General features: G+C 47.4%; 1 protein-coding gene and 1 pseudogene across 3 annotated transcripts in view; both read right to left on the bottom strand.

The window, feature by feature from the left end:
* The window catches only part of LOC139557787 (tensin-2-like), a 69,983-nt gene that overhangs the window by 8,084 nt on the left and 33,913 nt on the right, over positions 1-27,986 (bottom strand). For all 3 annotated transcript variants that reach the window (XM_071372970.1, XM_071372969.1, XM_071372971.1), the window contains exons 4-23: positions 15,095-15,133; positions 12,682-12,723; positions 12,534-12,583; positions 10,162-10,345; positions 9,250-9,300; positions 9,033-9,155; positions 8,669-8,733; positions 8,339-8,422; positions 7,302-7,414; positions 6,862-6,922; positions 6,631-6,706; positions 6,341-6,470; positions 5,857-5,922; positions 5,633-5,749; positions 3,994-5,502; positions 3,686-3,848; positions 1,974-3,571; positions 1,746-1,877; positions 1,535-1,630; positions 1,200-1,277 (exon numbers count right to left, since the gene is read on the bottom strand). In XM_071372970.1, the coding sequence (XP_071229071.1) occupies positions 1,200-1,277; positions 1,535-1,630; positions 1,746-1,877; positions 1,974-3,571; positions 3,686-3,848; positions 3,994-5,502; positions 5,633-5,749; positions 5,857-5,922; positions 6,341-6,470; positions 6,631-6,706; positions 6,862-6,922; positions 7,302-7,414; positions 8,339-8,422; positions 8,669-8,733; positions 9,033-9,155; positions 9,250-9,300; positions 10,162-10,345; positions 12,534-12,583; positions 12,682-12,723; positions 15,095-15,133 (4,777 nt within the window). The remainder of the gene's footprint in view (positions 1-1,199; positions 1,278-1,534; positions 1,631-1,745; positions 1,878-1,973; positions 3,572-3,685; positions 3,849-3,993; positions 5,503-5,632; positions 5,750-5,856; positions 5,923-6,340; positions 6,471-6,630; positions 6,707-6,861; positions 6,923-7,301; positions 7,415-8,338; positions 8,423-8,668; positions 8,734-9,032; positions 9,156-9,249; positions 9,301-10,161; positions 10,346-12,533; positions 12,584-12,681; positions 12,724-15,094; positions 15,134-27,986) is intronic.
* On the bottom strand, positions 16,887-17,517 carry LOC139557788 (elongation factor 2b pseudogene; annotated as a pseudogene).

The raw sequence follows: 27,986 nt of genomic DNA, 5'->3' as shown, positions 1-27,986 counted from the left end.
TGGGTTGTTGTGATGTTGAGTTTCAGTAGGCTAACTCGTTACAGTCCATAATGGGTTGTTGTGATGTTGAGTTTCAGTAGGCTAACTCATTACAGTCCATAATGGGTTGTTGGGATGTTGAGTTTCAGTAGGCTAACTCGTTACAGTCCATAATGGGTTGTTGTGATGTTGAGTTTCAGTAGGCTAACTCATTACAGCCCATAATGGGTTGTTGTGATGTTGAGTTTCAGTAGGCTAACTCATTACAGTCCATAATGGGTTGTTGGGATGTTGAGTTTCAGTAGGCTAACTCGTTACAGTCCATAATGGGTTGTTGGGATGTTGAGTTTCAGTAGGCTAACTCATTACAGTCCATAATGGGTTGTTGTGATGTTGAGTTTCAGTAGGCTAACTCGTTACAGTCCATAATGGGTTGTTGTGATGTTGAGTTTCAGTAGGCTAACTCATTACAGTCCATAATGGGTTGTTGTGATGTTGAGTTTCAGTAGGCTAACTCGTTACAGTCCATAATGGGTTGTTGGGATGTTGAGTTTCAGTAGGCTAACTCGTTACAGTCCATAATGGGTTGTTGGGATGTTGAGTTTCAGTAGGCTAACTCGTTACAGTCCATAATGGGTTGTTGGGATGTTGAGTTTCAGTAGGCTAACTCGTTACAGTCCATAATGGGTTGTTGGGATGTTGAGTTTCAGTAGGCTAACTCGTTACAGTCCATAATGGGTTGTTGGGATGTTGAGTTTCAGTAGGCTAACTCGTTACAGTCCATAATGGGTTGTTGGGATGTTGAGTTTCAGTAGGCTAAATCATTACAGCCCATAATGAGTTGTTGTGATGTTGAGTTTCAGTAGGCTAACTCGTTACAGTCCATAATGGGTTGTTGGGATGTTGAGTTTCAGTAGGCTAACTCGTTACAGTCCATAATGGGTTGTTGGGATGTTGAGTTTCAGTAGGCTAACTCGTTACAGTCCATAATGGGTTGTTGTGATGTTGAGTTTCAGTAGGCTAACTCATTACAGCCCATAATGGGTTGTTGTGATGTTGAGTTTCAGTAGGCTAACTCATTACAGCCCATAATGGGTTGTTGTGATGTTGAGTTTCAGTAGGCTAACTCGTTACAGTCCATAATGGGTTGTTGTGATGTTGAGTTTCAGTAGGCTAACTCATTACAGCCCATAATGGGTCATTGGGATGTTGCTGCTGACCTTTCTCTGGGATCCGTAGGGAACAGGGCAGAGAGATGGGAGTGATGGAGTGTTGGTATACTAACGCAGACAAACTCCCTGTGGAATGCACGCACGCACGCACGCACGCACGCACGCACGCACGCACGCACGCACGCACGCACGCACGCACACACACACACACACACACACACACACACACACACACACACACACACACACACACACACACACACACACAATTAGACTAACTTCTCCATTAGGCAGAGCAACTATTGAACATATCACTTGGAATGACTGAAAACTAACAATGTAGCCCAAAACTGAGAGCATACTATTCTTTATGAACAGCTCACCAAAATGGGGCTCATTCTGACACCCTTTAATATTCACTCCACGGGGGCCCGTCTCAATCAGGAAGTGTCGCACCAGCTGCTCCAATGGATCGACCACTGTGTGTGTGTGTGTTACAGGGAGAACATTACTAGCTAGCAGAAATTGAAGTGCTTTGTGTCGAAGAAATCTAGGTGGTTGAGATGAAGACAAGGGGCAGTCGTTGAGTCATACCTCTGCTGCTGTGGTTGTTGAGGTTAGCGGGCGGGGTGGCCACTTTCAGCGCCAGGCCATAGGCTCCCTGGAAGGAGTTGCTGTCCCGGATAAGAAAGGCCCCTGGTTCTCTCTCCTTCAGCGCAGCGATGGCTACAGGAATAGAGAAAATAGACATACAATTTTTTTCATGCATTTTGCATAACAGTCTGCTTTATTTATGAAGAGTAAAACAGTAACTGAAGTTACCTTGGTCCCTGGAGATGCCAGGCTTGTACCAGAAGCGTGAGTTGTCCTGGACAAACGTAACACTGACTCTGCCTGCCATCTCACTCTCCAGAGATAGCACTCCTTGGCCTGCAGGGGGCGCCATCTCCCCCACCGTTGGAGAGAAGGTGACATGGTGCTGTGAGGGGGTTGGCCTCAGGGTCCTCACCCCGAAATTAGGCGACCCTGGCTGGGCAGACTGACCCCGCTTCTCTGGGAGTGGGCGCTGGGGGATGGTGACAGGAGTGTAGCTCGAGTATGGCACATGTGGGACAGATTGGGGATAGCAGCCAGTGGCAGAGGTGGGGAATGTGGGGGTGGTGTGTACCTCAGGGGCTGGAGAGTGCCCGCTGGTGCTGCCCTCCATGCCAGGGTAGTGCTGCAGGGGTCCTGGGGGCTCAGTGACCAGCATCAACCTCCGGCCCAGGGTGGCGAAGCCGGGCACAGGAGGTTCTGAGGAGGGGGACCCTTCCAGACTGCTGATAGGAGGCTTGGGGGAGGAAGTGGCCGAGGTGGAGGTGGAGCTGGATTTAGGGACCTCTGTGGTCAGTTTCCTGAGTGGACATGCTCCAGGTACAGGGTTGGGGGACTGGAACTGGGGCTGGCCAACAGGAGGCAGTATAGCAGTCTCTGTAGGAAGGGTGGTCTTTGGACCAGTTAGGCTAGCTTTCTCAGTGCGTGTCTGAGTGGGTGTAGCAGGGTGGCAGTGGTTGCTGGGCTGGCTGGTTGTAGTTGAGGGTGAAGGTGTAGCACTGTGGTTCTGGGGCTGGTGGGGTGAAGGTGTAGCACTGTGGTTCTGGGGCTGGTGGGGTGAAGATGTAGCACTGTGGTTCTGGGGCTGGTGGGGTGAAGGTATAGCACTGTGGTTCTGGGGCTGGTGGGGTGAAGGTATAGCACTGTGGTTCTGTGGCTGGTGGGGTGAAGGTGTAGCACTGTGGTTCTGGGGCTGGTGGGGTGAAGGTGTAGCACTGTGGTTCTGGGGCTGGTGGGGTGAAGGTGTAGCACTGTGGTTCTGTGGCTGGTGGGGTGAAGGTGTAGCACTGTGGTTCTGGGGCTGGTGGGGTGAAGGTGTAGCACTGTGGTTCTGGGGCTGGTGGGGTGAAGGTGTAGCACTGTGGTTCTGGGGCTGGTGGGGTGAAGGTGTAGCACTGTGGTTCTGGGGCTGGTGGGGTGAAGGTGTAGCACTGTGGTTCTGGGGCTGGTGGGGTGAAGGTGTAGCACTGTGGTTCTGGGGCTGGTGGGGTGAAGGTGTAGCACTGTGGTTCTGGGGCTGGTGGGGTGAAGATGTAGCCCTGTGGTTCTGGGGCTGGTGGGGTGAAGATGTAGCACTGTGGTTCTGGGGCTGGTGGGGTGAAGATGGTTGTGTTGCTGTCAGTGTGGTCCAGTGGCTGTTGGGTTGGGTGGGGGAAGGTGTGGGTGTCACGGATGTAGACTGTAAAGGGTCAGGGATGTGTTGCTGGTTGACCTGCGACCCCTGAGCAGCAGCACTGCCGGGCCTATCCTGAGACTGGACAGACTCACAGTCACTGTTGACTATGTCAGTCGATCCAACTTCACACTCTTGCACACCTAGACTGAGGCTGAAACAAACAGAAAGTCATATTAAAGAGGTATGCAATATATTCTTACATTTAATGTTGGAATGTTTTATTTCTGATATGTGACTTTTGCAGAAAAAACAACAGAATAGGCACCTTTCTTGTGTGCACAGAGGGCTGCTGGTGAGAACAGGGGTGGGCGGCCTAGAGAGGTCAGAGGGCGTGGAACATGGGACATCTCTTGAAGGATGCATCCTCTTGAAGGAACCCTGGGAGATGTGGTCCCGCCAACTCACGTTCTCACTCATCCCCCTTCCATCTTATGGAAGACAGCGAACAGAGAGAATGACTTTATGTGACAGAACTGACAGTTGAATAATGATTTCCTACATTTGTTTAAATGTATTTCATGAAATCATCTTATATGTTGTCGCTAATAAATAAACCAGTGGGGGTTGTCTCACCTGTCTGGCTCTCGGATGGGTACTGCTGAGGGTGGGCTTCGGGGTTGTGGTCTGCTGGCCCTCTGGTGTGGATGCAGGGGCCTGACAGGGTGGAGGGAGGGGGCAGAGGGGAGGTGGACTCAGACTGGTAGCCTGAGGCATAACCCCTGCTCTCAGAGGGTGAGGGCTGGTAGGGGGAGCAGAGGCAGACCTGGTGCGGGGTCTGGTAGCCACTGCTGCTGCTGTTGCTGTACTTCAGGTCCAGGTGGGCGTGGCCGTGGGAGCGAGACGCCTCCGGGTATGCAGGGTGGCCGGACGGTAGGGGGTCAAAGGTGAAGGCAGGTAGCTCGTGGTCCTGAAGCCTGTAGGCCCTCCGGTGCCAATAGTCGGCCTTTCTCTCCCTCTCCCATTGGAGCTCTGCCTCCCTGTCTCTCTCCCAGTGCAGTGACATCTCCCTGCCTCTTCTCAGTCCTGCTGCCTCCCTCTCCCAGTGCATCTCTGCCCCTCTAGGCAGCTCAGATTCCCTTACTCTCCTTAGCCCTGCTTCCCGATGCTGCAGTTCTGCCTCTCTGTCCCAGTGGAAGCTCTCTCCTCGCTCCAGCCTCAGGCCGTGGAAGGCTGAATCCTCCCTCCTGATGAGGCAGTCCCGGCAGGGGCAGCTAGGGGGCGGCAGGCCGTCCAGCAGCAGCATATCTTGGTAGGACCCGGAGGACTTGGGGTGGTGAGGGTGATGGTGGGTGTGTGAGGGAGGGTGGTGGTACGGACCATAGTCATCACTTCTACAGAGCAGGCGCCCGGGATGAAGGGTGTGGGGGTGAGAGGTCAGGTCCTGGGATGGATAGGGGCACAGAGAGGGGTGACGAGAGGGTCCCTCACGGTGCAGGTAGTGTGGAGGGTCCTGCTGGCGATTCCATACCAGGTCAGGGGGAGGCAAGGCCTGATGGGGGTGAGGGTGTGGGCTGTAGTGCTGACACAGGTCCATGTGTGAGGGGACGGTGGCAGGGTTAGTCAAGGGCGGTGACCCAGGGTGGCCGTTGGTGCCCGGCGCTCTGTCCCGGCAGTAGCCGCTGGACATGAGGTGGAGTCGGTCACAGCCGGGCTCGGCACAGCGCTGGGAGTGGTAGCCCACCCGGCAAGAACAGGAGCGGTCCAGCCTCAGGGTGCCTGTCTGCTCAGACGGCGAGGACGAGTCCCCATCGTCCAGGATGGCAGTCTCCCTCTCTCTGTCCAGGCCGTTCCTCTCCCCCTCGATGCCCCCCAGCAGTCGGTCCAGGTCCTCTCTCTCCTGCCGGGTGGGTGGCGGGAGCCCTCGGGACTCCTCTGGCCGCTCTGGGAGGGCAGACGAGTGGCCGGAGTGAGTGAGAGAGTCAGAGCTGGGAGAGAGCAGATGGCTCTGACTGGGCCTCTCCTCGCTGGTGCCTGCTGGACTGCCATTGGTGGAGGTCAGGGAGCCAGAGCCTGGGGCTGAGAGACGCTTCTTTATCTGGGCGTACAGACTTCCGTCCACTGGACCCCTGGTGTGGGCTATGTCTGAGAGGGGGAGAGAGAGCAGAGGTTTAACATAGCTTCAGAGTACAGTATCATCAGCACAGTATTAACTGCGGGCTGAATGTGTTATTGAGAGTTTCTCCCTGGTCCTCTGTACTGCTCTGTACTGTACCATCGAGGCTGTCCTGGTAGCGCTGGTTGAAGTTCTCATAGGAGTCCCAGCGCACCACTGGATCAGCTGTGTTGTAGTCCACTGTGACAGCAGGGTCATTTCTCTGGTACTCACGCCCTGAGGAGAGAGTTCATGTTATTAGACACGTGATCAAACACATCAATACAAACGTGTTATTGTGTTCCCTGGCACTGTTACACTGTAAATGCATAGTTCAAACAAACCTTTCATTTTCTCTGGTCCAGAGGAGAAGACAAACTCCACAGTGGCATCCGAGGGAAATCGTTCATCTGAGAAAATACATTTTACTGTTTTCCTTTAAGTTCTGTCAGTAATTATACGATTGGGATCATTACTGCCACATAATCCCCTGGTGCTTTTTCAGTACATGGCACAACTTTTCAGCTGGGAGTAATTTAACATTTCACAGAACGTAATCACATTAGCAGAATTAGGAAATGATCGTGTTCAATATACAATATACAATGAAGCAATGAACCACCACACATACTGTGTTGTTGAGGGATTGATTCATTTTGACACATCTGCTGCATACAGGCATTTCTACTGAGCACTTCCCTTAACCACCATGTTGAATAAACAAGCTTCATTGTTCCACACCGACCTAACAAAACAGATACCTCAGGCCCTGAACAGAGAGACCCTTTCCTCTCCCTGCCCCCTCCCCAGAACCCCACTAGTTCCTACCAGTACAGGCCTCATCCAGCTCCCCCTTGCCGAACCATAGCTGGGCCCCGTGGATGGTGCAGGTGTGGAACTGCAGTCTGAACACTGTGTCCCTCTCTGCACCCTGGGCCCGTCTGTGGTAACACTTCACCTGCAGGGAGAGACAGAGAGGTAGAGAGGGAACAGAACAACAGATCAGTGAGAAGAAGGAGAGGATAAGCATACTTGATGGACTGCCAGTGGCAAGGCGGTGACTTCACTTGAGAAAAAAAGTGGACTAGTCTAATGGCCAGACAGATGGTCTCACTCACCATGATGTCTCCCTTCAGCAGCAGTGCTGGCTCAATGGTCACACACAGTCTTCTGCCCACAGAACCCTGCAAGTCACTGTGGACAGACAACACACAACATATCAATACAAATAGACACACACAAGGACAAGTAGGCCTAAAGGCACATCCTGTCCAAGTTATAGAGATTTGTCTTTTCTGTAAGTGGTGTTGGTTGATAATACTGTAGGACATGAAGTGATGCAGACTCACTATATCCCTGAGGTGTAGACCAGCTGCATGGACTGGTAAAGCTTCAGGAAGGGGAAGTAACCTGGGCAATGATAAAGAGAGGCGGTGTTCAGTGTTACACAGTGGAATGTGCTGACTGTCTCTGTCCCTATCCGTCAAACAATTCAAGATAAACAGCCCCGTGTGTAGGTGGAGGGTGAATTTGACCATCTGAAAACACTGCTATCTTTCACAGGGCCATATCTCAGAGCCTTCTGCACAGACAGGCCTTCACAGACACACACACACACACACACACCTGGTACATGCACGCACTAGCACGCACACACACACCACGGTCTCTACTGTAAAGACAGACTGAGACAGACTCAACACCCAAGTGTAGTGGTCTAATCTGAGGATGGGAGGAGCCAACTGTCAGTCAGGGGAAACAAGTGTGTGGTCCCCTCGCACGGCCTCACCTCCTTTGCCCTGGAAGTTAGGAAGCGTGGGGATGAGGACCTGGTGGAGGAATAGCGGACTGCTGTTCATCTTGATCGCCCCAGAGAGGAGCCCCCCAAAGTAGTAGATATACCTGAGAGAGATAGAGAGATAGAGAGGGAGGGAGGGCAGCGTGAGAGAGAGAGCGAGAGAGAGAGAGAGAGAGAGAGAGAAGAGGGAGAGCGAGGGAAGAGGGAGAGATAAAGAGGGAGGGATAGAGGGAGGGAGGGCAGCGTGAGAGAGAGAGCGAGAGAGAGAGCGAGGGAAGAGGGAGAGAGAGAGGGGGAGGGAGGGTTGGGTGATTAGTAAGCATACATCACAAAAGACAACATCAAATCAAATAAATCAACACTGAATGTAGGTGAAAAGGATGCATGAAGTAATATATACACTGAGTATACCAAACAGGAACACCTCCCCTTTTGCCCTCAGAACAGCCTCAATTCGTTGGGAATGGACTCTACAAGGTGTCAAAAGAGTTCCACAGGGATGTTGGCCCATGTTGACTCCCAATGCTGCAACAGTTGTGTCAAGTTGGCTGGAAGTCCTTTGGGTGGTGGACCATTCTTGATACCCACAGGAAACTGTTGAGCATGAAAAATCCAGCAGCGTTGCAGTTGTTGACATAAACCGGTATGCCTGGCACCTACTACCATACCCCGTTCAAAGGCACTTAAATCTTCTGTCTTGCCCATTCACCCTCGGAATGGCACAAATACACAATCCATGTCTCAATTGTCTCAAGGTTTAGAAATCCTTCTTTAACATGTCTCCTCCCCTTCATTTACACTGATTGAAGTGGATTTAACAAGTGACATCAATAAGGGATCATAGCTTTCAGCTGGATTCACCTGGTCAGTCTATGTCATGGAAAGAGCACGTGTTCTTAATGTTTTGTACACTCAGTGTCTACCTGAGAGAGAGGGATGGGAAGGAAGAGGGAAAGAGCGAGAGAAACATACAGACATTTACAGCACTTGTTGGTTAGTGATATAGACAACATGTAGATGGTGCTTACCTGTTTTGGGACGGTTGGAGGGAGGAAGATACCTTATCCTCGCAGAACTTCCTCATGGCCAGGGTGCTGAGGGCCTGGTCTGCCCTGCTCAAACACAAAAAAACACAGAATTAAAGTGACACACTGCACAACAAGAATACACACTTCATGTAGAGAATTATACAACATTTACATAACTTTCCCATTATGGACAAGACCAGGCTCTCTGAGAGCCAGAAGTACATGAATGCAGCTGGCTTGAGCCAAAGAACAAGCCAGTTTCCACTACTACAGCCCTAAACCATGCTCAGTGTGGAAACTGTGGCTTTGGATGCAGGACAGAACACTCACCCTGCAGAGATCTTGCTGTAGTGCATGTAGGCTGCAATAATCACTCCTGTTTTGCCCTTGTTGCCCTGAAGGAGAAAGATCAGTGCCAAAAGAACATGAAGCCTCAACGGTTTTTAGCCCTGGGCTTGAAGAATAAACTGATTATTATTGTTTTAAAGACACGAATGTCACTACCCCTACAAGATCTCATAGCAATTTCAACATTTCACAGTGAAAAGATACAAATATTACATATTGCACTGATCAAAGAGCCTCTGTGAGTGAAATACGTGAGTCATCTATGTGAAGCCAGCAGTCCCTAAAAGCCCCTAAAACAACATAACTACCCTTTAAAACCTAGTCAGAAGCAGGCCTGAACCCTGACCTTGCAGTGCAGGACCACCACATGCTGGGGGTCGGAGGTCAGCCACGTCTCCATGGCCTTACACATGGCACAGATCTTGTCCAGGGGAGGGGCATGGAAGTCAGGCCAGCCGAAGTCAAGGACCTGGACCACATGGGAAAATAGTGAGGAAAAGTACATTAATATATTTAGCCTTAGAAACTGATACAGTATTGATACAGAAAATAAAAAATGATACCTTTGGATTCATGCGGGTGATGTCACGGTGTCGTTCAGAGAGGTTGAAGAGCTGAAAGGAAAATGGATATTCAAATGAATGTGTGTACAACCAGCCCAGCAAGCAGAGGCATCATCACCATAGGGGGCACCCCCTCAGATTTGTCTTTTTTACATTTTTATATATAAAATAATCATATTTTGTTGTTGTTTCTCTGTAATACTACTAGCCACCTAGCCATTTTATTAAGTTGTCTTTAGCTAACCCAGCTAGGTTCCGAATCTCCCAACCTCATCTCCCAATTAGCTACCAAGAATCCATTTCAGGCTATCAATCAAGTTAGAGTAGCTAGCTTGTCTAACTATCTTAGCTGGCATGTCTGCTGGCAAGGTTGGTATACTTTAGAAAAGCAAGCAATTACTAAATGTTCTGAATAAGACTAACATTCCTTTCAATCTTTTATCCAGATTTTAGCAGGGATGCAGAGAAGCATATTTAGTTTCTTTAAGAAAATAGCCAAGAGGATACAGACAGCTCAAGAGAGATGTTTAGCTAGATGTTTCTTTGGCATACAATTAAACATTATGATTATGGCTTTAGATTGCAGGAAAAGGTTGTTTCAATTGTTTGAAAAATTCTCAAACTTTCGAAAAGGGGGTCCTAGCCCCCCGCCGGACCACCCCCCAGCCATCCTCACGTACTTTGTGACCCCTCAGATTTTTGTGTGGTGCATGACGCCCCTGCCAGCAAGTAACACATATAAAACCCCATATGAAAGCATCATTGAGTGTATGGCTACTTTCCAATATCCATACCAGCATACCACTTAGAATGCATGCCCAATGCATTCCTTCATATTAAGTGCTTTGCTGGTAGTGTGGATATTAGAAGCTAGTTCATGTCTACATCAGCGGCAGGAAGTACTGTACTCACCAGGAACTTATCCTGGTGCTTGGACCTGAGCATGGCGGTCACCTCCTTGAGGTTGAGACGGTAGCGCTGCTCGTCCAGCAGAGGGGGGAAGAACACGGAGATGATCCCCTCGGTGATGTAGGTCAGGTCAAAGTCATAATGACGCTCCATGACTCTCTCCATCACACGGTCCACACTGATACTCCTAATCAGGGAGATTGCTGGGATTTATGCTGTGGTCTATAGATTTCTGTTCTGTTACTGCTTTGAGCTCTAAAACAACCCTGAAAACGTACATTTTCAGTCTCCCTTATATAAATTAACCCAGCGTTCACCAAACTAGGGGTCGCGACGGATTTGAAGAATGGGGTCAAGAGAGAAACTCTGAAAAAGATGTAATGCACCACAGAAAGACCAGGAGGTAGTGCAGTTCGAGAATGAGATGAGGTGGAAAATGAGATGAGGTGGAGAATGAGATGAGGCGGGGAATGAGATGAGGCGGAGAATGAGATGAGGTGGAGAATGAGATGAGGCGGAGAATGAGATGAGGTGGAGAATGAGATGAGGTGGAGCATGAGATGAGGTGGAGCATGGCAGGAGGTGGAGAATGTGATGAGGTAGAAAATGAGATGTGGTGGAAAATGAGATGAGTTGGAGAATGGCAGGAGGTGGAGAATGAGATGAGGTAGAGAATGGGATGTGGTGGAGAATGAGATGAGGTAGAGAATGAGATGAGGTGGAGAATGAGATGAGGCGGAGAATGAGATGAGGTGGAGAATGAGATGAGGCGGAGAATGAGATGAGGTGGAGAATGAGATGAGGTGGAGCATGAGATGAGGTGGAGCATGGCAGGAGGTGGAGAATGAGATGAGGTAGAAAATGAGATGTGGTGGAAAATGTGATGAGTTGGAGAATGGCAGGAGATGGAGAATTAGATGAGGTAGAGAATGAGATGAGGTGGAGAATGAGATGAGGTAGAGAATGAGATGAAGTGGAGAATGGCAGGAGGTGGAGAATGAGATGAGGTAGAAAATGAGATGTGGTGGAGAATGAGATGAGGTGGAGAATGAGATGAGGTGGAGCATGAGATGAGGTGGAGAATGAGATGAGGCGGAGAATGAGATGAGGTGGAGAATGAGATGAGGTAGAGAATGAGATGAAGTGGAGAATGGCAGGAGGTGGAGAATGAGATGAGGTAGAAAATGAGATGTGGTGGAGAATGAGATGAGGTGGAGAATGACAGGAGGTGGAGAATGGCAGGAGGTGGAGAATGATATGTGGAGAATGAGATGAGGTGGAGAATGGCATGAGGTGGAGAATGAGATGAGGTGGAGAATGAGATGAGGTGGAAAATGGCAGGAGGTAGAGAATGAGATGTGGAGAATGAGATGATGTGGAGAATGGCAGGAGGTGGAGAATGAGAGGGATAAAATTAGGAGTGAGAACATAGAAACAGAGAGAGAGAGAGCGAGAGCGGGGAGAAGAGAAGAAAAATTAAGAGAATAAAGAGGAGTAGGAGTACATCCTCCTCCTCATCATAATGCTACAGTACATCATCATCTCCCTCCTCCTCCTCTCCTTCCTCCTCCTCCCTCCCCCTCCTCCTCTTCCTCCTCATAATGCTCCAGTACATCCTCCTCCTCATCATAATGCTAGAGTACATCATCATCTCTCTCCTCCTCCTCTCCTTCCTCCTCCTCATCCTCCTCCTCATCATAATGCTAGATTACATCATCATCTCTCACCTCCTCCTCTCCTTCCTCCTCCTCTTCCCCCTCCTCATCATAATGGTCCAGTACATCCCCCTCCTCTTCCTCCTCCTCCTCATCTCCCTCCCCCTCCTCCTCCTCATCCCCCTCCTCATCATAATGCTCCAGTACATCCTCCTACATCAGCATCTCTCTCCTCGTCCTCTCCTTCTTCCTCCTCCCTCCCCCTCCTCCTCCTCTTCCTCCTCCTCCTCATAATGCTCCAGTACATCCTCCTCCTCATCATAATGCTAGAGTACATCATCATCTCTCTCCTCCTCCTCTCCTTCCTCCTCCTCATCCTCCTCCTCATCATAATGCTAGATTACATCATCATCTCTCACCTCCTCCTCTCCTTCCTCCTCCTCTTCCCCCTCCTCATCATAATGGTCCAGTACATCCCCCTCCTCATCATCCTCCCCCTCCTCCTCCCTCCCCCTCCTCTTCCCCCTCCTCATCATAATGGTCCAGTACATCCTCCTCCTCATCATCCTCCCCCTACTCCTCCCTCCTCCTCCTCTTCCTCCTCTTCCCCCTCCTCATCATAATGCTCCATGAAATCCTCCTCCTCATCCTCCCCCTCATCCTCATCCTCCTCTTCGAGGTAATTATGAATTGAAATAGGGTATGATAGAGCTGAGTTACCTGGAGAGGGTGTTCCTCTGTTTGTTGTAAGTCAAAGACCTTGTGGAGCCCTGAAGACAGAGAGAAATGAAATGACCACCATTTCTGACACCGATAAGAGAAACAGCATCAGCATTAATTTGTGGAGAGGAAGAAAGAACACTCTTACCATGTGTTGGATGTGTCGGGATGGAGCAGGTCCTTTGCGCTGCTGTAGGCAACAAGAACCGACATACGGTAATGCAACAAGGAGAGACATACGGTAATGCAACAAGGAGAGACATACGGTAATGCAACAAGAACCGACATACGGTAATACAACAAGAACCGACATACGGTAATGCAACAAGAACCGACATACGGTAATGCACCAAGAACCGACATACGGTAATGCAACAAGAACCGACATACGGTAATGCAACAAGGAGAGACATACGGTAATGCAACAAGAACCGACATACGGTAATGCACCAAGAACCGACATACGGTAATGCAACAAGGAGAGACATACGGTAATGCAACAAGAACCGACATACGGTAATGCAACAAGGAGAGACATACGGTAATGCAACAAGAACCGACATACGGTAATGCAACAAGAACCGACATACGGTAATGCACCAAGAACCGACATACGGTAATGCAACAAGGAGAGACATACGGTAATGCAACAAGAACCGACATACGGTAATGCAACAAGAACCGACATACGGTAATGCACCAAGAACTGACATACTGTAATGCAACAAGGAGAGACATACGGTAATGCAACAATGAGAGACATATGGTAATGCAACAATGAGAGACATATGGTAATGCAACAAGGAAAGACATATGGTAATGCACCAAGAACCGACATACGGTAATGTACCAAGAACCGACATACGGTAATGCAACAAGAACCGACATACGGTAATTCCAACAAGAACCGACATACGGTAATGCACCAAGAACTGACATACGGTAATGCAACAAGGAGAGACATACGGTAATGCAACAAGGATAGACATACGGTAATGCAACAAGGAGAGACATATGGTAATGCAACAAGGAGAGACATACGGTAATGCAACAAGAACCGACATACGGTAATGCAACAAGGAAAGACATATGGTAATGCACCAAGAACCGACATACGGTAATGCACCAAGAACCGACATACGGTAATGCAACAAGAACCGACATACGGTAATTCCAACAAGAACCGACATACGGTAATGCACCAAGAACTGACATACGGTAATGCAACAAGGAGAGACATACGGTAATGCAACAAGGATAGACATACGGTAATGCAACAAGGAGAGACATATGGTAATGCAACAAGGAGAGACATACGGTAATGCAACAAGAACCGACATACGGTAATGCAACAAGGAGAGACATACGGTAATGCAACAAGGAGAGACATACGGTAATGCAACAAGAACCGACATACGGTAATGCAACAAGAACCGACATACGGTAATGCAACAAGAACCGACATACGGTAATGCAACAAGGAGAGACATACGGTAATGCTACAAGGAGAGACATACGGTAATGCAACAATGAGAGACATACGGTAATGCAACAAGGACAGACATACGGTAATGCAACAAGAACCGACATACGGTAATGCACCAAGAACCGACATACGGTAATGCAACAAGGAGAGACATACGGTAATGCAACAATGAGAGACATACGGTAATGCAACAAGAACCGACATACGGTAATGCAACAAGGAGAGACATACGGTAATGCAACAATGAGAGACATACGGTAATGCAACAAGAACCGACATACAGTAATGCAACAAGGAGAGACATACGGTAATGCAACAAGAACCGACATACGGTAATGCAACAAGGAGAGACATACGGTAATGTAACAATGAGAGACATACGGTAATGCAACAATGAGAGACATACGGTAATGCAACAAGAACCGACATACGGTAATGCAACAAGGAGAGACATACGGTAATGCAACAATGAGAGACATACGGTAATGCAACAAGGAGAGACATACGGTAATGCAACAAGGAGAAACATACGGTAATGCAACAAGGAGAGACATACGGTAATGCAACAAGGAGAAACATACGGTAATGCAACAAGGAGAGACATACGGTAATGCAACAAGGAGAGACATACGGTAATGCAACAAGGAGAGACATACGGTAATGCAACAAGGAGAGACATACGGTAATGCAACAAGGAGAGACATACGGTAATGCAACAAGGAGAGACATACGGTAATGCAACAAACAGGCTTCTTTCCTGATGGCCCAACCTATACTACTTCCTGTTACAATCTACTTCTAGAAAACCCTCTCCTCATACGAGAACAAACCAAGCCCACTCTACAAGCCAAGGAAAAGAGAAGCTTCTGCCATTTTCCAACAGCACTGCAGATTTAGGGACGGTCACAGCTGGTTTATTTCAAACATAAATTGAAGGAATGAAGTGGACTATAAAAGAGAGAGAGCAAGAGAGAGAGAGAGAGAGAGAGAGAGAGAGAGAGAGAGAGAGAGAGAGAGAGAGAGAGAGAGAGAGAGAGAGAGAGAGAGAGAGAGAGAGAACGAGTGGTCAACTTACCAGATCAGACGGGAGAGCTGGGATGCAAGCTGTGGTCACCTGAAACATAACAACAGACCATTTTTCCAACGAGAAACAATATTAAACCAAACACACAGTCAAACATACACATAGCATTCTGAAGCTAACCGCTAAGTCTTGCTTTCCGCCGTCTGTTTTTTGTTGTTGTATTTTCCTCCAGGAAAGAGGGATGGGAGTGGTGGGGCTGGCGAGGCCACCGGGGAAGATGGGCCGGAGGAAATGCTCCCTCGCTCAGACGGACAGAGAGATAAAGAGAGAGAGAAAACACATCTAAAGCCAGATAAGAGAGTTCTGTCGTCCAACGAAGATATGATCCACCTGAACGTAGATTACAGTAGAAATACCATGACCAGGGAAGTATGGTATGCAAGTCCCAACACTCTCAGAGGCGTTTGGTGGGACCGTCTGAGGCTGCTGCATTTATCTTGCTAATATATACTTCTCCTTGGTGTCACTCACACAATGGCACAGTTGTAGCCTGGGAGCATGTGCACATGATCATAAGTGCACCAACGAGGTCATATGCACACTGATTCACATAAACAGACAAAGGGCTACAAAGTACAACTAATAGCCTGGTTAAAACCATGCATTAGAAACTTTTGCTTTGACATCACTACAGCCTTTGCTGTCTGGCACGCACGCACGCACGCACGCACGCACGCAAACACACACACACACACACACGTACGCGCACGCGCACGCACGCACACACACACACACACACACACACACACACACACACACACACACACACACACACACACACACACACACACACACACACACACACACACACACACACACACACACACACACACACACACACACACACACACACACACCATTTCCCATGTGCAGTGGGCTCCAGATCTTGACCTCTGACCCAGAGGAAGTGGAAGCGCTGCAGCAGTGGTGGTGGGGCTGAGGCAGGGTCGAAGACCACAGTCATGCTTTCGTAATGGCTGAGCTCACTGCCGGCCAGTGTTTCCCAGCGTTTCCACTCCCCAACCCTGTTGCGCCTGTTTGTATGGCCACAGGAAAGGGCAAGGGCTTGTACATCTCATTGTGTACAGAGGGAAGTGACAGAAGCCTTGGGTAGGGGTGTGTCTGAGTGTGTGGGCCAAATATAACTAGTGTTCATCTCTAAGAAAGTGTGTGAGCCTCAAACCTCTTCTTGTCATACAGATGCTAGAATAGGTCAGGGGTCAACAGACAATGTGCTGAAACGAGACACATGACTACATCAGAGAGCTTGTTTCAGTCAATTTCATGTAAACACCACTGCTATATTCTGTAAAAAAAAAAATATATATTCAAGAATTATAGCAGATCTTACCCAGTGAGCAGAATTGGTTGAAAAACATATTTTCAACATATTTTCAACCCCAAAATACCTATTTTCAACATCTTGTGCAATAGGGTATCCTGTGTCCTGGCTACAAGTTGGGCTTGGAAAACTGAGAACACGTAACTTGCGAGAACAAGATCCATGTCTAAAAGGATGTACGGTTCTGCTGCTAACATGAAACCAATTTGAAAGAACAACATAGAAAGGCAACCAGACAGCACTCTAGTAAAACGTTCCACTCTCTCTCTCTCTCTCTCTCTCTCTCTCTCTCTCTCTCTCTCTCTCTTCCTCTCTCTCTCTCTCTCTCTCTCTCTCTCTCTCTCTCAATTCAATTCAATTCAATTCAATTCAATTTGCTTTATTGGCATGACGTAACAATGTACATATTGCCAAAGCGTGTTTACAATGTAAAAATGAGAATCAAAATTGTCAACGGGACAATGAGAGAGTAGCCTTTTACAATTTGTCCAGGTAGTTGTCCAATGCAGGAATGCCCTCCTTGAGCCCCTTACGTTTACGGGTGTCAGCCACAATCTGAGAGATTTTGGTGGTAGAGTCCTGGGGATCTCCCTGGAGGATCTGCCAGTGGTCAAACACACACTGGGGGAAGGCCTGGCCACCAGTGTTGGAACGCAGGTCAGCTGTGAAACCGAAAGACTCATTGACAGGTAGGTAAGCCTTGACGATGAACATGGGGGTCCCCATGACCTGGGACTCCTCGAACACGTGACCGCGCTTCCGGTTCAACACACCGTAGATGCCTCCTACCACCTGCTCAGGACACTGAATCTCCACCAGGTAGACAGGCTCCATGAGTCTTGGCTGGGCTGTAAGCTGGCAGGCATACAGCACTCGGCGGGCTGTGGGAATGATCTGACCACCACCACGGTGGATAGCATCTGTGTGTAGGGTCACGTCGTGGACGTCAAAGCGGACAGCACGCATGTTTTCTTCACACAGGGCACCCTCCTTGACGGCCCACTGGAAGCCGGCCACCACGCTGTCCTTGATCTCGTTCAGGTACTGGACTCCCTCCCTCTCTCTCTCTCTCTTCCTCTCTCTCTCTCTCTCTCTCTCTCTCTCTCTCTTCCTCTCTCTCGCTCTCTCTCTCTCTCTCTCTTCCTCTCTCTCTCTCTCTCTCTCTCTCTCTCTCTCTCTCTCTCTCTCTCTCTCTCTCTCTCTCTCTCTCTTCCTCTCTCTCTCTCTCTCTCTCTCTCTCTCTCTCTCTCTCTCTCTCTCTCTCTCTCTCTCTCTCTCTCTCTCTCTCTCTCTCTCTCTCTCTGTCTCTGTCTCTCTCTCTCTCTCTCTCTCTCTCTCTCTCTCTCTCTCTCTCTCTCTCTCTCTCTCTCTCTCGCTCTCTCTCGCTCTCTCTCTGTCTCTCTCTCTGTCTCTCTCTCTCTCTCTCTCTCTCTCTCTCTCTCTCTGTCTCTCTCTCTCTCTCTCTCTCTCTCTCTCTCTCGCTCTCTCTCTGTCTCTCTCTCTCTCTGTCTCTCTCTCTCTCTCTCTCTCTCTCTCTCTCGCTCTGTCTCTCTGTCTCTCTGTCTCTCTCTCTCTCTCTCTCGCTCTCTCTCTCTCTCTCTCTCTCTCTCTCTCTCTCTCTCTCTCTCTCTCTCTCTCTCTCTCTCTCTCTCTCTCTCTCTCTCTCTCTCTCTCTCTCTCTCTCTGTCTCTCTCTCTCTCTCTCTCTCTCTCTCTCTCTCTCGCTCTCTCTCTCTCTCTCTCTCTCTCTCTCTCTCTCTCTCAATTCAATTCAATTCAAGGGGCTTTATTGGCATGGGAAACATGTGTTAACATTGCCAAAGCAAGTGAGGTAGGTAATATACAAAAGTCAAATAAACAATAAAAATGAACAGTAAACATTACACATACAGAAGTTTCAAAACAATAAAGACATTACAAATGTCATATTATATATATGCAGTGTTGTAACAATGTACAAATGGTTAAAGCACACAAGTTAAAATAAATAAACATAAATATGGGTTGTATTTACAGTGGTGTTTGTTCTTCACTGGTTGTCCTTTTCTTGTGGCAACAGGTCACAAATCTTGCTGCTGTGATGGCACACTGTGGAATTTCACCCAGTAGATATGGGAGTTTATCAAAATTGGATTTGTTTTCGAATTCTTTGTGGATCTGTGTAATCTGAGGGAAATATGTCTCTCTAATATGGTCATACATTGGGCAGGAGGTTAGGAAGTGCAGCTCAGTTTCCACCTCATTTTGTGGGCAGTGTGCACATAGCCTGTCTTCTCTTGAGAGCCATGTCTGCCTACGGCGGCCTTTCTCAATAGCAAGGCTATGCTCACTGAGTCTGTACATAGTCAAAGCTTTCCTTAAGTTTGGGTCAGTCACAGTGGTCAGGTATTCTGCCACTGTGTACTCTCTGTTTAGGGCCAAATAGCATTCTAGTTTGCTCTGTTTTTTTGTTAATTCTTTCCAATGTGTCAAGTAATTATCTTTTTGTTTTCTCATGATTTGGTTGGGTCTAATTGTGCTGTTGTCCTGGGGCTCTGTGGGGTGTGTTTGTGTTTGTGAACAGAGCCCTAGGACCAGCTTGCTTAGGGGACTCTTCTCCAGGTTCATCTCTCTGTAGGTGATGGCTTTGTTATGGAAGGTTTGGGAATCGCTTCCTTTTAGGTGGTTGTAGAATTTAACGGCTCTTTTCTGGATTTTGATAATTAGTGGGTATCGGCCTAATTCTGCTCTGCATGCATTATTTGGTGTTCTACGTTGTACACGGAGGATATTTTTGCAGAATTCTGCATGCAGAGTCTCAATTTGGTGTTTGTCCCATTTTGTGAAATCTTGGTTGGTGAGCGGACCCCAGACCTCACAACCATAAAGGGCAATGGGCTCTATGACTGATTCAAGTATTTTTAGCCAGATCCTAATTGGTATGTTGAAATTTATGTTCCTTTTGATGGCATAGAAGGCCCTTCTTGCCTTGTCTCTCAGATCGTTCACAGCTTTGTGGAAGTTACCTGTGGTGCTGATGTTTAGGCCGAGGTATGTATAGTTTTTTTGTGTGCTCTAGGGCAACGGTGTCTAGATGGAATTTGTGGTCCTGGTGACTGGACCTTTTTTGGAACACCATTATTTTGGTCTTACTGAGATTTACTGTCAGGGCCCAGGTCTGACAGAATCTGTGCAGAAGATCTAGGTGCTGCTGTAGGCCCTCCTTGGTTGGTGACAGAAGCACCAGATCATCAGCAAACAGTAGACATTTGACTTCGGATTCTAGTAGGGTGAGACCGGGTGCTGCAGACTGTTCTAGTGCCCGCGCCAATTCGTTGATATATATGTTGAAGAGGGTGGGGCTTAAGCTGCATCTCTCTCTCTCTCTCTCTCTCTCTCTCTCTCTCTCTCTCTCTCTCTCTCTCTCTCTCACTCTCTCTCTCTCTCCAACGGTCCCTCTAATCTACCTCAACCTTTTCTCTCCCGCCATATTCTCTCTCTCTCTCTCTCTCCAACTGTCCCTCTCCTCTACCTCAACCTTTTCTTTCCCGCCACATTCGCAATCTCTCTCTCTCTCTCTCTCCAAATGTCCCTCTCCTCTACCTCAACCTTTTCTCTCCCGTCACATCCTCTCTTTCTCTCGTTCTCTTCCAAACTGGCTCTCTCTCCATCCCTCAAAAATGATCTTTCCCGCCTTTCTCTAATAATCTTTCTATCCCGCGTTCTCTCCCCCCCTCTCTTTCCCCTCTCTCTCCCTGTCAATCTTTCCCTCTCTCTCGCAGCATTCCCCGCCCTCTCTCTGTCCCAGCCTGCTGCCCTCCCCTAGAGCAAGCGATGGGGCCTGCAGCAGGGGAGCATTATGCCAAAAAACACACCAGATTCCATCTCCTTGGCCAACACTTACGAACACGCTTCCTGCAAGTGCTCTCCCTCTACCCTCTACCCTCTCCCCTCTCCCTTACTCTCGCTCTCCTTCTGTGTACCTCTCCCTCCTCTCCCACTCTATCTTTTTCTTAACAGGCCCAGCTGGTAAGGCTCACAGTGCTAACCCCTCTCTCCCTCTCATAGATGGGCCACTGGTCCAACCAATGTTTTTGATCCATCAAAGCCAGGAACCATGGCTAATGCACTCACTGTGAATGCATGTGCAGTTCTATGAGAGACTAGCTGGGGATGAGGTAACATTACTGGTATGTTATTAGAGTGAGAACAGAAGAGAGAGCCTTGAGAACAGGGGAGAGAGCATTGAGAACAGGGGATAGAGCCTGGAGAACAGGGGAGAGAGCCTGGAGAACAGGGGATAGATCCTTGAGAACAGGGGAGAGAGCATTGAGAACAGGGGAGAGAGCCTTGAGAACAGGGGAGAGAGCATTGAGAACAGGGGAGAGAGCCTTGAGAACAGAAGAGAGAGCCTTGAGAACAGGGGAGAGAGCCTTGAGAACAGGGGAGAGAGCCTTGAGAACAGGGGAGAGAGCCTTGAAAACAGGGGAGAGAGCCTTGAGAACAGGGGAGAGAGCATTGAGAACAGGGGAGAGAGCCTTGAGAACAGAAGAGAGAGCCTTGAGAACAGGGGAGAGAGCCTTGAGAACAGGGGAGAGAGCCTTGAGAACAGAAGAGAGAGCCTTGAGAACAGGGGAGAGAGCCTTGAGAACAGGGGAGAGAGCCTTGAGAACAGAAGAGAGAGCCTTGAGAACAGGGGAGAGAGCCTTGAGAACAGGGGAGAGAGCCTTGAGAACAGAAGAGAGAGCCTTGAGAACAGGGGAGAGAGCCTTGAGAACAGGGGATAGAGCCTTGAGAACAGGGGAGAGAGCCTTGAGAACAGAAGAGAGAGCCTTGAGAACAGGGGAGAGAGCATTGAGAACAGAAGAGAGAGCCTTGAGAACAGAAGAGAGAGCCTTGAGAACAGGGGAGAGAGCCTTGAGAACAGGGGAGAGAGCCTTGAGAACAGAAGAGAGAGCCTTGAGAACAGGGGAGAGAGCCTTGAGAACAGGGGAGAGAGCCTTGAGAACAGAAGAGAGAGCCTTGAGAACAGGGGAGAGAGCCTTGAGAACAGGGGAGAGAGCCTTGAGAACAGAAGAGAGAGCCTTGAGAACAGGGGAGAGAGCCTTGGGAACAGGGGAGGAGGCAGATAGAAGTAATGGGGATGTGAACATAATGTAAACAGTATCATTAGTGAGCAGAACTGGGGCCAATTCCACTTCATGAACTCTGATTCCACCCAACCCATTCATTCATGTTTTTTTTCAAGTGTTGAGACAAATCCTGGTCCCTTTTACCCCATCAAGCCTATCACCAAACAGAGTCCTAAAACAGTTTCTAGAGCAAAATAAAGCTGTATGTGTAACCATAGAAACGTCACTGAATTTGTACACTCTGTATACGCCAGAACTCTGTGGTGACCATTGTGGAAACCAATGATGTATATAAACCCTGGTTTGCTGCTGTTATGTATTGGCCAATGAGAGGGTTTGAAGCCACCGGTCAGCCATATTGGACCACCCCAGAAGAAGCAGTCCTCCATAGGAATGAATGGAATTCTACAGTATTGTTTCAAGGACAAAATTACATGTATTGAAGTATTTTTGTTGTTGTAGTGGGGGCAGTAACATTAGAACTTTAAAAAAAATTATACTTTACGGAAAATGTTGTAATATATTTTTTCATTTTTATGTTTAGCTCACATAATATGATTTTAAAGTATGTATTAAGGTGTTTTTAATATAATAAATGTGGCAAAAACGAATGTAGACATTAATAAATGCCTCTCCACACCTTCCACCCAAAATGTTTACAACGGTGGGGAAGTGCCAAGATGGAGGCATGGTGGCTTCAAAACAGTGCCCCCTGTCAGTCATTTAGTCTATATATAAATCATTGGTGGTAACACTGTTCTACATTGAGTCATAGAAGCTCATGACATATCAAAACAGACAGCGGTCTAATGGAGTGGTCCTTGAGAACCACAATGCAGGAATTTCACAACTAGATTCTGGTCGTCTCATCACCAGCCCAAACCATCTGGTTCTTCTCAGCTTCCAATTAGCATAGGAGAAAATCACACAAAGAAATGGCACTAGTAAATTCCTATGATTTCATCGATGTGTTATGGACATATGTAAATATGATTATATTAGTACTGGAACCAATTGTTGTCTTCACATAGCATTTATCCACAACAATTATAATTTATGCTAAATTAGCCAACTGTAGGGCCTTTTAAAATAAGTTTTTTGCCTAATTCCGTATTTTCCCTCAAAATTCTGTTTCTACGTTTTGTTTTTCCAGGTTTTCGCTCTAAAAATCACACTTTTTTATATTAAAACAACAAGCCCACAACAATGCTTAAACCTTTGAGGTCTGGGAAAAATATAGACGTTTACATTTTTGGGTGTTTTTTTTTTTATTACAATTTTTAAATATAACCTTTATTTAACCTTTATTTGGATGTGGATACCCTTTAATTCAAGTGTGCACCAGTAACACACTTGTTTGGTTGCAGGTGTTTCTGTAGCGCACATGTGATTGCAGAGATTGATAAACAAAATGGCTGCCGGATTAATGCAAATAATAATAATGATATCATTCTGCCAGGTAGGCTTGGGCTACTTTGTATTTAAATGAGAAGGTTTTTTGTAAAGCCTTTCCATCTACTAGAAGATGATTCATTAGCATCATCGCTAACGACTAAACAAAGAGGTAGACAAATGATGGGCACACAGACATGGGCATTCCCACTTTGTCTCTTCAGAAAGTTGAATGAAAATACGAGTCACTGACGCATTTTGTTCATGTATTATTATAATCTTGGGCAAATTAAAAAATGTTCTACTAAGTTCAAGACATTTTTGAATATTGTTGAATTCCGTTTTAATGTTTGGATTCAGTGAGTCCGTCTGCGTTCTCCACAACGCAGATTTTATAGGGTCCCACAACTGTTTTCCCCATGAGACAGCCAATCAGAGGGCAGTGATGAAAGGGAAGCCAATCGGTATTGAGAGCTGATGCCAGATGACCTTGTGCTTTCATCACAGAGGGTCTCATCAGAGCATTGGGGATGTTATAGTGCCCAACAGGCATGGGAATGGTTAGTGTCCCTTAGGCAGCTGTCCATTCTCATAGACTCTCCTGAGAGGGAAGATAGTGGGGTGTGACTAAGGTCTAAGGTTCATGTCACATTGGAGGTACCTGACTGTATAGCTCCAAGCTAGGTTTTTCTCTTCAAACACACCATCGCCAACCCCCAGTCAATCATTTTTAATAAGCTGGTATGAGCGTTCTGAAGCTAATGAATGTTCTAAAACAGACCTAATGAATGTTCTAAAGCAGACCTAATGAGAGTTCTAAAGCAGACCTAATGAGAGTTCTAAAGCAGACCTAATGAGAGTTCTAAAACAGACCTAATGAATGTTCTAAAGCAGACCTAATGAGAGTTCTAAAACAGACCTAATGAGAGTTCTAAAGCAGACCTAATGAGAGTTCTAAAGCAGACCTAATGATAGTTCTAAAACAGACCTAATGAGAGTTCTAAAGCAGACCTAATGAGAGTTCTAAAGCAGACCTAATGAGCGTTCTAAAGCAGACCTAATGAGAGTTCTAAAACAGACCTAATGAACACTCTAAAGCAGACCTAATGAGCATTCTAAAGCAGACCTAATGAGCATTCTAAAGCAGACCTAATGAACACTCTAAAGCAGACCTAATGAATGTTCTAAAGCAGACCTAATGAGCATTCTAAAGCAGACCTAATGAACACTCTAAAGCAGACCTAACGAATGTTCTAAAGCAGACCTAATGAGAGTTCTAAAGCAGACCTAATGATAGTTCTAAAACAGACCTAACGAATGTTCTAAAGCAGACCTAATGAGCGGTTTAAAGCAGACCTAATGAGAGTTCTAAAGCAGACCTAATGAGAGTTCTAAAACAGACCTAATGAATGTTCTAAAGCAGACCTAATGAGAGTTCTAAAGCAGACCTAATGAGAGTTCTAAAACAGACCTAATGAGAGTTCTAAAGCAGACCTAATGAATGTTCTAAAGCAGACTTTATAAGCGTTCAGAAGCAGACCTAATGAGCGTTCAGAAGCAGACCTAATGAACGTTCAGAAGCTGACCTAATAAGTGTTCAGAAGCAGACCTAATAAGTGTTCAGAAGCAGACCTAATAAGTGTTCAGAAGCAGACCTAATGAGCGTTCAGAAGCAGACCTAATGAGCGTTCAGAAGCAGACCTAATGAGCGTTCAGAAGCAGACCTAATAAGCGTTCAGAAGCTGACCTAATAAGTGTTCAGAAGCAGACCTAATAAGTGTTCAGAAGCAGACCTAATAAGTGTTCAGAAGCAGACCTAATAAGTGTTCAGAAGCAGACCTAATAAGTGTTCAGAAGCAGACCTAATGAGCGTTCAGAAGCAGACCTAATGAGCGTTCAGAAGCAGACCTAATGAGCGTTCAGAAGCAGACCTAATAAGTGTTCAGAAGCAGACCTAATGAGCGTTCAGAAGCAGACCTAATGAGCGTTCAGAAGCAGACCTAATAAGCGTTCAGAAGCAGACCTAATAAGTGTTCAGAAGCAGACCTAATGAGCGTTCAGAAGCAGACCTAATGAGCGTTCAGAAGCAGACCTAATGAGCGTTCAGAAGCAGACCTAATAAGCGTTCAGAAGCAGACCTAATAAGTGTTCAGAAGCAGACCTAATGAACGTTCTAAAGCAGACCTAATGAGCGTTCAGAAGCAGACCTAATAAGCGTTCAGAAGCAGACCTAATGAGCGTTCAGAAGCAGACCTAATGAGCGTTCAGAAGCTGACCTAATAAGTGTTCAGAAGCAGACCTAATAAGTGTTCAGAAGCAGACCTAATGAGCGTTCAGAAGCAGACCTAATAAGTGTTCAGAAGCAGACCTAATAAGTGTTCAGAAGCAGACCTAATGAGCGTTCAGAAGCTGACCTAATAAGTGTTCAGAAGCAGACCTAATAAGTGTTCAGAAGCAGACCTAATAAGTGTTCAGAAGCAGACCTAATAAGTGTTCAGAAGCAGACCTAATGAACGTTCAGAAGCAGACCTAATGAGCGTTCAGAAGCAGACCTAATGAGCGTTCAGAAGCTGACCTAATAAGTGTTCAGAAGCAGACCTAATAATGTCCCTTCATTGGTTGGGGCCCTCAAAAGCCCAGGACTGCTGTAAGGTATTATCTCTTTATCCATCTGGCTTACACTCTGTCCATAATATGTCTCCCGCTCCCTCTCTTTTTTCCTCTTTCTCTTCATCTCTCTCTCTCTCTCTCTCTCTCCAGCTCTCCTCCTGTCTCTCTCTGCCCATCCCTCTCCCCATCCCTCCTTCCCTCCTTCCATCTTCCATTCACTCGCTCTCTCTTTCTCGCTCTCTCATTCCCTCCCTCTCTCTCCAAACAGCTGAGGGTGGGTACAGGACAGAACAGAACATATACGACAGAGGTCACATGTGTCCCTCTGGTATCGGTAATTACTGTGTGGGACTCCCAGTCATGGAGCCAGTGTCAACAACCCTCTTCCTCCCCTCTCCTCCTCCCCTCCTCCCAGTCATGGAGCCAGTGTTAACAACCCTCTTCCTCCCCTCTCCTCCTCCCCTCCTCCCAGTCATGGAGCCAGTGTTAACAGTGACTACAACAACCCCCTCCTCTCCTCCACCCCTCCTCCAAGTGAAACAAGTATTCAAAGAGCAATGCTGGACAAAAATAAACAGTGGTAAATAAACAGAACTGAAAAAATCTGCAAGGCGAGATTGCCAGAGATCAACATTGGAAAAATCCCATAGTAGTCAGTTCATTGTCTTTATGAACCTATAAATGGCAATATCCTGGACGTGACTCTACGGCACCAAACACATCTCCATGGTCTGCCTCTGACTTTGGCGGAGAGAGGTAGAAGACATTCTTGGGATGATAGGGAGACTTTTCAGCACTCAGAACAGAAAATAACAGGACAGTGGCCAATTACCCTGGCTTATTTCCCGTCCACCAAGGGTCATCTGGCAGAACCCCAGACCTGCTAAGTCAGCTGTCATGCTTATGGTTTTAACGCTGATCAGCATCACACTGACTCACTCATTGGTATGACCACATTAAAAACAAGCCACTCTATCTCCCCCGGCAATTATCATGACTCTGTGACAGGGTGGTGACTCTGACTCCCTAACGATGATGAGACAGCCATTCTATTTCTATTCTACACTTCCTGTTGTTGATTTTAACATAAACAAATTTAGACTATTCCTCCTAAAATAGGAGAAATGTCTTTCTTCCTGACATATTTGGGCAGCTCATCATGGGCAACGTTACCCAACCCTTAACCCTTCAATCCCTGTGGACAACTCCAGCTCACAGATAAATTGTTCTCTACACAGAGAACACGCTGAAATAAAACACTGTTTTGGTGTATTTGTGTATTTTTGAAGTGGGATTGTTCATGAAAGAGATGAGTCAGCTGTAGGTTGTTGACTTCGTGCTTGGATGACTGACAGCAACTCCACAAGACAAGTACAAGAGAGGAAGCCACAGAGAGAAACAAGAGGGGAAGCCATAGAGAGAAGTACACAGACTTCTTTATTCTGGTCACTTTATTTTCCAGGAAATGCTTTATTCTGGGAAGAGAAGATGAAGTGCTTTTCCTGAGGGAGCACTGACAGGACAGTGAAGTAACTGTTCTGGACGACTGTGTGATCTCGCTCTCCGTAGACGATTTGAGTAAGACCTTTAAACAGGTTAACATTCACAAGGCCTTGGGGCCAGATGGATTGCCAGGACGTGTACTCAGAGCATGCGCTGATCAGCTGGCAAGTGTCTTCAATTACATGTTCAACCTCTCCCTGACCCAGTCTGCAATACCTACATGTTTCAAGCAGACCACCATAGTCCCTGTGCCCAAGAACACTAAGGTAACCTGTCTAAATGACTATCGCCCCGTAGCACTCACATCTGTAGCCATGAAATGCTTTGAAGGGCTGGTCATGACATCAACACCATCATCCCAGACACCCTGGACCCAATCCAATTTGCATATCGCCCCAACAGATCCACAGATGACGTAATCTTGATTGCACCCCACACTGCCCTATCCCACCTGGATAAGAGGAACACCTATGTGAGAATGTTGTTCATTGACTACAGCTCAGCGTTCAACACCATAGTGCCCTCCAAGCTCATCACTAAGCTCAGTACCCTGGGACTGAACCCCTCCCTCTGCAACTGGATCCTTGTTGCCTACCCCCAGGTTGTGAGGGTAGGCAACAACACATCCGCCACACTGACACTCAACATGGAGGCCCCTCAGGGGTGCGTGCTTAGTCCCTCCTGTACTCCCTGTTCACCCATGACTGTGTGGTCGCACACGACTCCAACGCCATCATTAAGTTTGCTGACTACACGATGGTGGTAGGCCTGATCACCGATGACGATGAGACAGCCTATAGGGAGGAGGTCAAAGACCTGACAACAACCTTTCCCTCAACATCAGCAAGACAAAGGAGCTGATCGTGGACTACAGGAAACGCAGTGCCAAGCACAACCCCATCCACAGGGTTGTAGTGGAGCGGGTC

Source organism: Salvelinus alpinus, chromosome 28 (assembly GCF_045679555.1).
Source record: "Salvelinus alpinus chromosome 28, SLU_Salpinus.1, whole genome shotgun sequence".
NCBI lineage: Eukaryota > Metazoa > Chordata > Actinopteri > Salmoniformes > Salmonidae > Salvelinus > Salvelinus alpinus.
The sequence above is the reverse complement of the archived record's forward strand: the minus strand, read 5'-3'. Positions and strand labels throughout refer to the sequence as shown.